The sequence below is a fragment of the Protopterus annectens genome, chromosome 6.part0 (assembly GCF_019279795.1).
Source record: "Protopterus annectens isolate FY-2018-M chromosome 6.part0, PAN1.0, whole genome shotgun sequence".
Classification (NCBI taxonomy): Eukaryota; Metazoa; Chordata; order Ceratodontiformes; family Protopteridae; genus Protopterus; species Protopterus annectens.
Window position 1 is genome coordinate 1,470,850,828 of NC_056737.1, and position 12,500 is coordinate 1,470,863,327.

General features: G+C 33.2%; 1 protein-coding gene across 1 annotated transcript in view; it reads right to left on the reverse strand.

Moving 5' to 3' along the window:
• Positions 1-12,500, reverse strand: part of LRP1B (LDL receptor related protein 1B) — a gene marked incomplete at its 5' end in the record, with an annotated part of 5,941,474 nt that overhangs the window by 5,845,589 nt on the left and 83,385 nt on the right. Inside the window, one exon of the mRNA XM_044073672.1 lies at positions 8,506-8,742. Coding sequence (XP_043929607.1) covers positions 8,506-8,742 — 237 coding nt within the window. The remainder of the gene's footprint in view (positions 1-8,505; positions 8,743-12,500) is intronic.

Here is a 12,500-nt window from a genome sequence, read left to right on the forward strand (position 1 = left end):
ATCTAATCCTCCTGCAATCAAAGTGTCATATTTTAAAATAAGCATAGTTTCAATTTTACATGATTCAAATAACTTGTCTACTCCACTAGGCAAGTAAGGTTTACCAGTGACTAAAACTGTTTTTCTTCCCTTCTTTTTTTTTCTTTACTTTCCACTTATGTTTTATTTTATTACCTTGCAAAGAAGGCTATAGTGGTCACTTAACGGATATGAAAGAGACAATATTTAATTTAAATACTGAATGAGATCATTACATAACTTGAAAATTCAAAAATAAACACATGATAGTAAGATATCATGAGAAACTGCAAATCTGAAAATAGCTGCAATACTTTATTTCATATATGAAAAATAATGAATGCGATACTCGAGCTAAATACATAATAGACTTCTAGAAACTGTGAAACTTACAGCCAAAAATTAAAACATCACTCTTTTCTTTCAAATCATCTCTTCTTAGCCTATCATATTCAAACTTATTAAAGTTAGAGGACACTGAAAATGTTTGATTAATTTCCTTTCACTATCCAGAAACCTAAGAAATAAGTGCATGATGACATTTCAAATCATTATCTCTGGCAGAGTATTACTATGTAAGTTAACTTCCCATAGCCATACTGCAATGATATCAAAGGTATCATGACTGGTGCTACAGTTGAAACAGTAAAACATAAAAAAAATGATGTTAGTGTATTAAATGAAGATCAGCATTAACAATATGTTTTTTGATTTAAATATCTTAACAATATTGACACAAAGCAGTATCATAATCTGTAATGAAAATTGTCCAGTGCAAAGAGATCATGTGGTAGTAAGACATTTTCTTTTGCATAATAATTTCCTTTTTCCATAATGGAACATGGTTGCACCCTTATACAAAGAGTTATTGTGTTGCTTCAACATTGGAGAGATTGGTAAGCTCCCTGAAATTTTGGATTCTCCCTTTAATAGCCAATTTGTGAAGGTGATAAGATGGCAGTTCTTTCCCTTCCCTAGAAGTGCCTATCAGATTTGCAATATATGGGTTTAACAAGATAGAATACATAAATTGCTATTTATGTATTTATATGCTCTCATTTACCTGTTCTTTTAGTTAACTTCTTTTGTCATTTTGGTTTAACAACTCATCATTATAAAATAGTACTTATATACTTCAAGATACAAGGAGCTAGAAAAAAGGGACTAGCAGTATTAATCCAATGCCAACAACTGGCATTGTTGGCATCAGTAACATGCTGCACAGGATGTGCCAGTAACGGTAAAAGGTTACTTCAAAAGGATAAAGGTCAGTTATCTTGGAAAAACGGTCACTCAATAGAAATATTAAACAATATGCATTTGCTGATTTGCCAGTGATAACCCATACTAAGCAAAGCAAATATAAAATAAGATATGTAATGGTTTTAATTCAATTAATAACACATTCAGAGTGTTAATGCGATAACAACAATAGTGTCTGTAATTGTTTATTTATTTATTTATTCAGTTTGCCAACTGGAGTAGGCAAATGATCCAAACTGACCTATTTCGGTCTCAGCCAGGGCAGATATAAATGACAGTAGACAAGCAAGTTAACAAGAAGTATTATGAATACAAAAAAAAATGTTGAGTGAATGTAGCAATGAATCAATAACAGTAATTAATATTAATACTGAAGTACACAGTGCACAAAACAATAGGAAGGGATGGTTGGAATAAAGAAGGGAAGAAGAAGGAGAGAGTGAAATAGTGGAGAGATAGAGCACAAAGTGGAAAACAGATAACAAAAGTAAGGTACGTGCACATAGAAATTAACTATATGCAATATTTACAATGTGGAAGAGATGTCACATATTAGTGTAGGGAATAACTTGAGGAAAACAACATTTCCTGACTGATGAAGGTGAGAGGGGGATTAGGCTATGTGCATAGAGGGAAAACATTTGCAAATTGACTCAGACTTGAGATGATCTTTAAGCTGATCATGAAATGATGGTTAAGAGGTGAGATTTTTAAGATTAATAGGGAGGTATTTCCACAGTTTGGGGTCTAGGATGGCGTATGTATGGTTAGTGCAATGAAGTTTAGTTCTGTGACGTTGAAAAGTGGACCAAAGTGATTAAAATGTTTAGACTGTAACCTGGGGGGTGGTGGAGTCACCTCAAGACTGTGGAGACAAAGGAAGGTCAGGAGTCTTACTGAGGAACTAGTAGAGTCAGGATCCAAGAAGCAGGTTAGCACATCATTGGATAGGTAGCCAATTGGCATTTTATTAGGTGTGAATCTGTGTTGCTCATTTCTAGGGTAAAGGGTCTGTAGATTGTGCTCCTTATGGTTTGGATGGTGCAAGAGTTTTTCTTGGATGCTGGTATAACCAGTAGAAGTCCATATTCAGGCTTTACTTGTAGAATGCCTTTACCTATTTAATTCCTGGTTGGTCTAAAGAGAAAGGAGGGGACTTTATAAGACAAAACAGGATTTTATTGTCCTACATATTTTTTCTAACTGATGGCGAAATTTCAGTGTGGGCTCATGACAAATATCAAGGTATTTGAAGGAAATGACTTGATCAATGGGGTTGTCATGATGGTCACAGAAAAGCAGTTACTGTGAGTTTCTCTGCCATTTAGGGGAGGTAACAAACAGCATTGTTTTTGTTTTGGAAGTGTTCAAAATTAACCTTTTTTTCAATCCATTTGATAAGAGAAAGGAAGTCATCTTAAAGTTTTTGCATGGCTGAGGATGTCAGGTTTGAGTGAAATAAGACCGTGTCATCAGCATAAAGTAAGAAAGAGCGAGAAAGATGGGTAAGAGATATCAAGTGGTTGCTTATTACTGAAATTAGACAAAAGATATGGAGTCAGAGTGTATCTCTGATGGACTCCTTTAAGGAGAGCGGTAGAGGCAGAGAGTGGATACTGTAACTGAAGTTTTAATTGGAAGTGCCCTTGCCTAACCATAATACCGATTCTTTTGAAGTTCACATTGTTTAGCTGGCTCAGATATCCACTGTGTATAGACAAGTGGCTAGTGTGCATTTAGTTGTTTGTTTATTTTCATTCAAATATCTATTTCAGATCAACAGAATAACGAGAATGAATGCTGTATATGGCAACATGGCATCAAAATAGATGAATTTACAGTGTTTAAATAATTTCCTGAACGAAATAAACACACTGTGACCTGAAATGCATGACAATTATAAAATATGTTTTGACAGCTCATGAGATTAGGAATGAGAGCAATTAATAAACTAATACAAGCATTTTTGTTGCTGTACAAAAGCTGCAGATGGTCAAATAGGAGTGGACAGTGTCTTTCCTTTTGATTACATTCAGTACTGATGAAGGATAAAAAAATAAGAGGACAGCATTTCTCTGCTGTTAGTTTATGTGCATGGAAAATGCCACTGGGTAGCAATTATTTGGAAACGTTGCTTTCATTAATCAGACCAGTTCTCTATACAGATGAAATAAATGCTTTCTTCCAGGGTGTTTTTTTTTTTTGTTTCACTCTAACGAGTAATTTGTATGAGGAGAGAGTCTTGTTAATCACAGTAAACGTAATACACACTGCATCTTTTCCTATTGGAATAACTTCCTGAACACAGACATTTGTTTATACAAGATGACTGTGGTAAGATGAAATGCAGTACCTTAATTGCAGATTTTATTAAAGTGCTATAAACAAAACTTCTGGAGAGTGTATACATATTAATTACATGCAGAACGTATAGGAATTTACAACGGGCACTTAACAGCACTATGATAAATTCTTTATGAGGCTGTTATCCTGCAGTAGTTAGAAATGTAGTATTGTTGGTAGTTGTGTTAAAATGTGAGACATCAACAGTTCAAAAAACATTCTGATAAATGATAACTATTGCTTCTTATCGGATTCATATGTGGGTGTAATTCATTTTTGTCAACTATTCCTTTAGTCAGTTTGTGCTTCGACTGTTACAATCAGTCAGCTTTGACTTCTGCCATCTTCTGTTTGGATGAACCCAGTGTGGTTGACTATGTGATTGTGTAGGTGACTGCAATGGAATAACAGTTGTGTTACTGTGGCATTAGTGTACAGTATATAGGCAAATAGTTCTGGGGTAAAAGTCCCCACAAGAAATAAGTGGGGTAACTCCACATAAATCTTTTTTAATGTAGACAGGAATTGTGAATAAGCAATAATTTATCACTGTAATGAGTATTGGCAAAAGTGCTCTTTTTATTGGCACCAGATGAGAATAAATTGTGCTTGCGTAAAAATAAGATGATGATTTTGTTTACTTTTGCTATCAGTTTTATCAATTGATGTGGAAATAAATGTGACTCAACAGATAGGATGTGTTTGACTAGTTGAGGGTTAGTTGTTTCAGTTAGCAATGATGTATAAAATCATATATATAGATATAGACATAGATATGTATATAGATATAGATATATGTATAACATATATATATATATATATATATATATATATATATATATATATATATATATATATATATATATATATATATATACACACACACACACACACACACATATATATGGATAGATAGAGAGAGATAGTTATGTGTGTGTGTGTGTGTGTGTGTGTGTGTGTGTGTGTGTGTGTGTGTGTGTGTGTGCGCGTGTGTGTTTGCAGATGTAACTGAAACACATGCACATATACAAACACACACACACACAAACAGGTTGAGTGCCGTGACATCTTTGCTAATGCAATACATGGGTTATTAGGAACACACTAGCATGGTCAGGTCTACAGTGCAGTGTTTGATTCAGAGACATGGTAATGAACCAATAATGAGGTCTTACTCATTGTGCCTATACCAGAACCTGAATCACATTTTCTCACCTTTGCACAAATTGATCAACCCACATTGGGCAATTAGCCTGGGTAGTGAAGACTTAGTGAATCTCAGTGTTATTTATTGTATTATTAGGCAGGGCACTTTATTTGTTTTGTGTATTGCTTGGACTAAGTGCTGGCTACATTTTATTTAAATGTGAAAATTTATATTAATTCTTTAGGCAGTATTCAGGATTGTTTTGTGCTTTCTTTAGAATTATTAGTTTATTTCTTTAAGGGCAGAAATAATTTGTGGATGGTAAACTATTCAAATAATAGGGGGATGTGGGGGCCATAGCTCCCCCCACATAGTTTGAGTTTATATTCTCTTGTGGAAAGAGTTGTTCATTACACTACGCTACGCCCCCACAGCCCCCAATGTAGCTATACCATAACACCAAATTAACATAACGCTGAGTCACATAACAGCAAGATGACATCAGTGAAAATGTAAGTGAACAAATTCCTGGAACAGCTTATTTCGCCTCCAGGAAACTAACCATTTGGCCACCAATAACCAAAACAAAAAACAAAGCTGATTAAACCCAACAAAGTAGGGTGCTTTGCCCCACACCTCCTAACTAAATATACTAGCTCCAAGATCACACTACAGTGGAAAAAAGGGCTAGTTTGCCAAGATGGTCAAGTGGTTGGTTTCCCAGAGGTGAAATATACATTGTTCATTTAAATTCTAGCTGAACTTGTCTCACTATTATGTGAGTCAACATTATGTTAATTTGAGAATTTAAAGGAAGTCCATCAACACATATACATAAACACATATGTATATGCAAGTGTAGGTATGTTTTTGTCCATAGCTAGATACATGTAAGTATGTATCTGTCCCTAAATGCATGAATGTTTCTACATGTACGCACATAAACATTTATGTGGTAAACTAAAAAACAAAGATTTGTAATAATGTTTACAAAGATACTTTTTGGTACTTTTTGTATTATGCTTATCATTGTTTTTTTGTAAATGATTGTTTACTTCGTGTAATTGGAGCTTTTCTCCCCAGGCCTCTACTGAAAACGGATATATGTCCAGTTAGACTAGCCCGGTCAACAAATGTAAAATAAAATAAATAAATAAAATAAATAAAGATATTCCTCTGTGATCAATCCCCTCAGGTTGAAAATTAAAGTAATTTCTGAATGTGTCACAATTTACTTACCATCTTTAAGAATTGTCTCTCGACCTGTACCATCGATTTTCTGCCTTCCAATTAAGAAGCTGGTTGTGAAGAAACTATTTGAACAACAGCATAATATTAAATATTTGGGTCATAGCAATCAAAGAAATACTGTTAGTAACAAATGTGGATTTTGTAATTATTGCAAGTATATGTCTAGTGCCACGAAGATACATCTTCACAATGGTCATAGAAGTATTATTGTTAGAAAATCAGGAAATTGTAACACGAAACAGGTCATCTATCTTGCAAAGTGTGACATATGTCCTGCATTTTATGTAGGTCGAACTGAACGTAATTTAAGAAAACGTATTTATGACCACATTTATAGTATTAAGACCAAAGATATACACAATGCCCTCTATCGACATATACAGACTATGGGAAGTCAACATACTTTCAAGTTCTTCATATTAGATGTTATATATAATGATCCAAGGGGTGGCAATTTTAAAAGCCTTATTGCTTTTAAAGAAACGTGGTGGCAATTATACCTTGATGCCACTAATCCACCAGGTCTGAATGAGTGTATATCTGTTAGATCATTATTATTATAGCATCCTTATTAGTAAAGTACCTATGATTGATATTACTATAGGAAAGTTCGAACTATCCATTGATATGAGAACAATGAGTTTTAATGTTGTCATGTTTTAGCTAAATTGACATCTGTGTAACAGTCCCTATTGGTGTGATATTGATAGACAGTTTTTAACGGATTTTACAGTAATTTCTAGAATTCAGCACTTTTATGAATTTTACATCTTTTCTTATTTGATAACATTATGTGATAGGATGTATTATATTTAACATACATACATTGTGTTTTTTTCATATTTTGTAACATTTGTCCACTTAGGTACATTGTTGTTCTTTCATTATCATTTCCATCATTTTTATAATTCTTACTTATTTATATTGATTACGTACATGTTTTTATACATAGGTCTTATAGTCATATATAGGGTGAGATATTCCCCTTATTGTTAGATTCATTCTTTTTTCTACACAGTACTATATTATTCACTAGTGTTTAACTTTTATATTTATATTTATATTTACATCTATAGTTATATTTATATTTATATTTTTATTTTTATATATATATTTTTTATATATATATTTCTAACCCTACCATTCTTGTTCTAGTTTTTTACATACTATATATGTAATATATTATATAACATTCACAATCTATATCATTTTTACTTACCAATAGTTTACATTTGCATATAAGTATAATTTTTAGTTGTGCATTTCATGATATACATATTTAATATAGATATATACTATTATTTTTCAATATTTTCCATATAGCTTTATTTATATTATGCACATATTAACATATTTTTCTCTACATCTGTATTTGGATATTCTTATCATACATAGTATTATTTATTAATGTCAGTCCGTATTATGCAGTTTTCTTTAGTAATTTATTATTACCACTGTTACCACTGGGATGAATTATATGCATATGTATATTTATATATTTATGTGTTTTTAATCTCAACTTTTGAGATACACACCACATATTGATTTCTTTAACAGGTTATAGAGTCACTGTTTTTGCCGGGTATTTCAGATGGAGTGTACCTTTAAAAATATCTTTTGCTATGTGGCGCCAAAAAGTTTATATATTGTATGAACCCTTACACTTTTTTAGTTCTGATGAAAGCCATTAGTTTTGGCTGAAAGCGCTAAACTATCGTTGTACTAGTTTGTGATTTTTAGTGTTTATTTGCTGGTGTGCACAGTGCGTATCGTATTATCGTTGTTTAGTGTGAGCATTTCTGTTTTGGCAGGAAGTGCTTTACGTGTTTGCTGTATCTGTTGGTGTAGTTCTGCGTTTGTCCATTAAAGGATTGCAAGTCTTCTGGCGTTCCATTGGATTATTGCAGGGTGTCCAGCGTTTTATTCCTTTCAACAGCAGCTGTACGCTTATTGGTGTCGCCGAAGGTATTTCGTTGGTTTGGTTCAACATTTTTTTATGAAATTCTAGCTGAACTTGTCTCACTATTATGTGAGTCAACATTATGTTAATTTGAGAATTTAAAGGAAGTCCATCAACACATATACATAAACACATATGTATATGCAAGTGTAGGTATGTTTTTGTCCATAGCTAGATACATGTAAGTATGTATCTGTCCCTAAATGCATGAATGTTTCTACATGTACGCACATAAACATTTATGTGGTAAACTAAAAAACAAAGATTTGTAATAATGTTTACAAAGATACTTTTTGGTACTTTTTGTATTATGCTTATCATTGTTTTTTTGTAAATGATTGTTTACTGTAATTGGAGTTTTCTCCGGGCCTCTACTGAAAACGGATATATGTCCAGTTAGACTAGCCCGGTCAACAAATGTAAAATAAAATAAATAAATAAAATAAATAAAGATATTCCTCTGTGATCAATCCCCTCAGGTTGAAAATTAAAGTAATTTCTGAATGTGTCACAATTTACTTACCATCTTTAAGAATTGTCTCTCGACCTGTACCATCGATTTTCTGCCTTCCAATTAAGAAGCTGGTTGTATCTGCAAAGTAAATGTAACTTGTTTCTGCATGGAAATCAACAGCCCGTGGATTGACAAGGTTTTCTATTTGTATCATGAATTCATCTGTTGCTTTAGTATTCAGATCCATTCCTTTAATGATTCCAGGGCGTCCCTTTCCATAAAAGAGGAAGAGCTCATTCTTGGGTTCTGTGGAAGACAGATTACAAAAATAAACAAGTAGTTTTACCTAATCTTCTTAACACTATATAACATCAGGATTTAATTAACTCAAATAGTTAGTGTTTTTTATTTAGCAATGGAAATTAAACACTCCAGTAATCCTGACACATCAAATGCAAAAAGGCAACTAATTGCATTACCTTAATTAAACTACAAATTATTTCAATGATTAGGTTTTAAGTAATTAATCACTCCTTTGTTTAAAGCTGTCCACTTTCCAAGAAGCATGACACATCATAAGAAACAACTGTAGGCAGTGTGAAATGAACATTTATAATTGTACTGACATTTACTTTTACAATTCATTATCATATGGCTAAGGTGTTCTTTGTAATAACTGTAGTATTCATTATACCTGGCAGTAAAGTAATCATTGTCTAATGCAGTGCATGACATTGAAAGAATATCAGCTGATGTTACCTGATCGCAATGATAAAGAGCACAACCTGATAACAGGAAATGGGATGACAGAAAAAGTACAATTAATCACACATACACACAGACAGACTAACACAAACTGATGACAGGCAGGCTCACTGTCAAAATTTCAAGGGCTTTGTGTACATATACCTTTGGTTTAGTATCTAAATGTTTGATTTCTTGAAGGCAGAGATAGTGAGTTAGAAAACATGAAAACAATGGCCTGGTTAAAAAAAAATATGATAATGTAAATTACTTTAAATTGACAACTGAAGTGTACACATCAAATATAAAATACGAAACAATGATAGTCAAACATGGTTGGCAATAATATAATTGTAATACATGTTTTGATAATTGTTGTTATTTTACTAATACAGAAAGAAACTCTGAATGAGTAAGTACAGGATGAGTTTAAATTCCTTTCTCAACTTATAGATTTAAGATGGTAGCCAAGCATTTTACAAAATGTACTTACCTCTTAAGTGATGTCATGCATTTTTACAAAATGTACTTACCTCTTAAGTGATGTCATTCTATCATGCAAGGTTAAGGGTCTGAGCTGTTATCTAATGTCATTCTTTAATTTTACGTTTGATTCCTCCAGCTTCTGAATGCTGAAGGAGTGACTCAGAACAAAACTTTTAATCTCATGTGTAGTAAATGGAAAAGGGTAGTTGTTATGAGCAGGCCTACCTAGTTTATCTTATACTACACTACATTTGATCTTACCAAAAAATATATATTAAATGAAAGAGTCAATGGTTTTACTTCCCAGATGCAATCAGGGCTAAGTCACACAGGACTTTCCAGACACAGTTTTGTGAATAATTCATTATGCAGCACCAGTAAATAAAGGCAGCTTTTTTCTGGTTTGCCATGTAAATATCTATACAATTCTTAAATGTCTGTCTGGCATCTAACATTGTGACACAGCACAGAAGATATGAACTAGACAGAATAGGTGACCTTCCCTGAACAAGTATCATTTTCTGCAAGACTCTGTTAAATGGTGAGTAAGTCATACTGTGAGAGATTTTGCAGGAAAAAAAATGGAAGAAAAATTATCTGGAAGGTTCTATTAAATGGCAAAAAAGTATTTTGAAGAAAAAAAAATGGAGGAACAAAGTGATTACTCTCTGAATATGTAAAATAGCACAGGGATAAAAACTTCATCTTTGAAAAGGCTAGGCTGTTTGCTGAGGATCTATATCATATGAGCGAATCGCACAAATTGTGAACGTTCATAATATCAAATATACCGGACCTCAAAGTGCTATTTCTGAGATCGTGGTACAGTGAAGAATGGGATATTTGCCCTTTCCTCACTGTAGTGCGATCTTGGAGTAGGAATATATATTTAGCAGGGGGGGGTGGCACAGCCCCCCACAATAGGAAGTTCGATGTCAGGTACATTCCATATTATGAGCGTAAGCAATTTGTGCGATTTGCTCATATGATATAGACCCATTTGCTGAAGCTATAAGGGAATTATACACTTTGTAGGTGCTATTCAGTTAACTTGGAAAATACTACCAAAATCTAGTATTTGGAACAAATGATTGAATCATGCACTTTGGAGCTGTAGAGACAGATAAGGTAAATTTAGTGACTACTTCCAAAATCCATTGCAGGTATACTGTCAGAAGTATGTAAAGTGACATCTCTACGAGAGAAATTTAATGTTTACATTCTACTAAGTCTCAAAAAAGTAAAAATACGTAAAAATCAAGTTATTGTGAACATATACAATAACCAGTCATTACAGGTAACCATGAAAAGAATATGTTTTCTTTCTTGCAGCTGAATATTTCAGCAAAATAGAGCGTAAACAGAACAAGATAATATATTTAATAAAGAACAAATTCTGCTGTAGACATGAAGTTTGAGTATTCATATTATTTCAGAGTAAGCTATAGAAATAATGGAGCTATAAAATACTCTGTTTTACTATACCTAAGGAACATTACTATATAAACAAGGGAAACATTTTTATATATAAATATTTGATCCATTACAAAGTACAACAGGCATTGTCATAATGTATAGAAATCAAAACCCACTCCTGCTGTCATAGGGATTTGATGCCATTATGCAGAATACTCCTCCACATGACAATATTATTACACACTTTTTAAGACAGAAAATCTGTTGAATATTTCCCTTTACAATCACACACACACACACACACACACACACACACACACACACACACACACACACACACACACACACACACACAAGATAAACACCGTAGTAAGAATGAAAGTTTCTGAGCAGTGGGAAGATATTTTCCCCCAAAGTATAATTACACAAGAGTTCACTGTATCAGGCAAGGCTGCACACTGTTAAAAATACATCACAAGTAAATGGAGGGACACACCCCTCTCCCCCAAACCATCATGGAAATATGTTAGAAAAGGTTTACAAGAATGCTATTCACTTTGGTTTGAAAAAAACAGTATCCATACTCATGTCCTGTGTGTTTGCATTCTTCAGCTATACAACCACTCACATATAGTCATATGAATGTTCACCTTGTCATATTGCAGCCAACATATTAGCCAAGTTCCAATGTTAAAGTGATGCTAGCCATAGTCTTGGGAAGTCAGTAAGTGATCCATTACGCTAAATATTTGTTTGACTGCAAGAGAAATGCTGCCTCCTAGAGGTAAGTCTGTGTCAGTGTCTCATGTAATGGCCTGTATCTCTCTTCAAAGTACTATGTAATTATAATGGATGCAATGTTTTTGAAACTTGCCGTCTATACGTCTCTGGCCACATTTTGCACAGCAGCGTTGTGTTAATGAAGATCCAAGCTCACATTTAATAGTCTGTTTGTGTAAGGTTGTACTAGGACTGAATTGACTTAAATCACTAAAACTTTGACAGCACCTTTGTTCATTTTCTTTATATAATTTAGTAATTTTTACTAATAAGGATAATAAAGATATGTGAGTAAAATACTGATGGTACACTTCTAATGTGAGCAACACCCCTACTATTTCTTTGCGGGGTCATTAAGGGGCTTTAGAAAATGAGTTTGGAGAATCACTAAACACAACAGGACACTTGACAGTACAAAGCAGGTCAATTAATCTACCGGAAGGGCTAAGTAAATAAAAAAAAAAGCATGCCTACTCATGAAATTAAATACATTTGATGTCACTTTTTTCTTTTTCTTTTTTAATATAACCTCCATTTCCTTTCTTCTTGTAACTGTGGATGCAAGTAGGCAGAAAATATAAAAAGAAAACAAACAAAAAAAAACAACAAAAAAAGGAAGCCAAACTGGTGATCCCCTG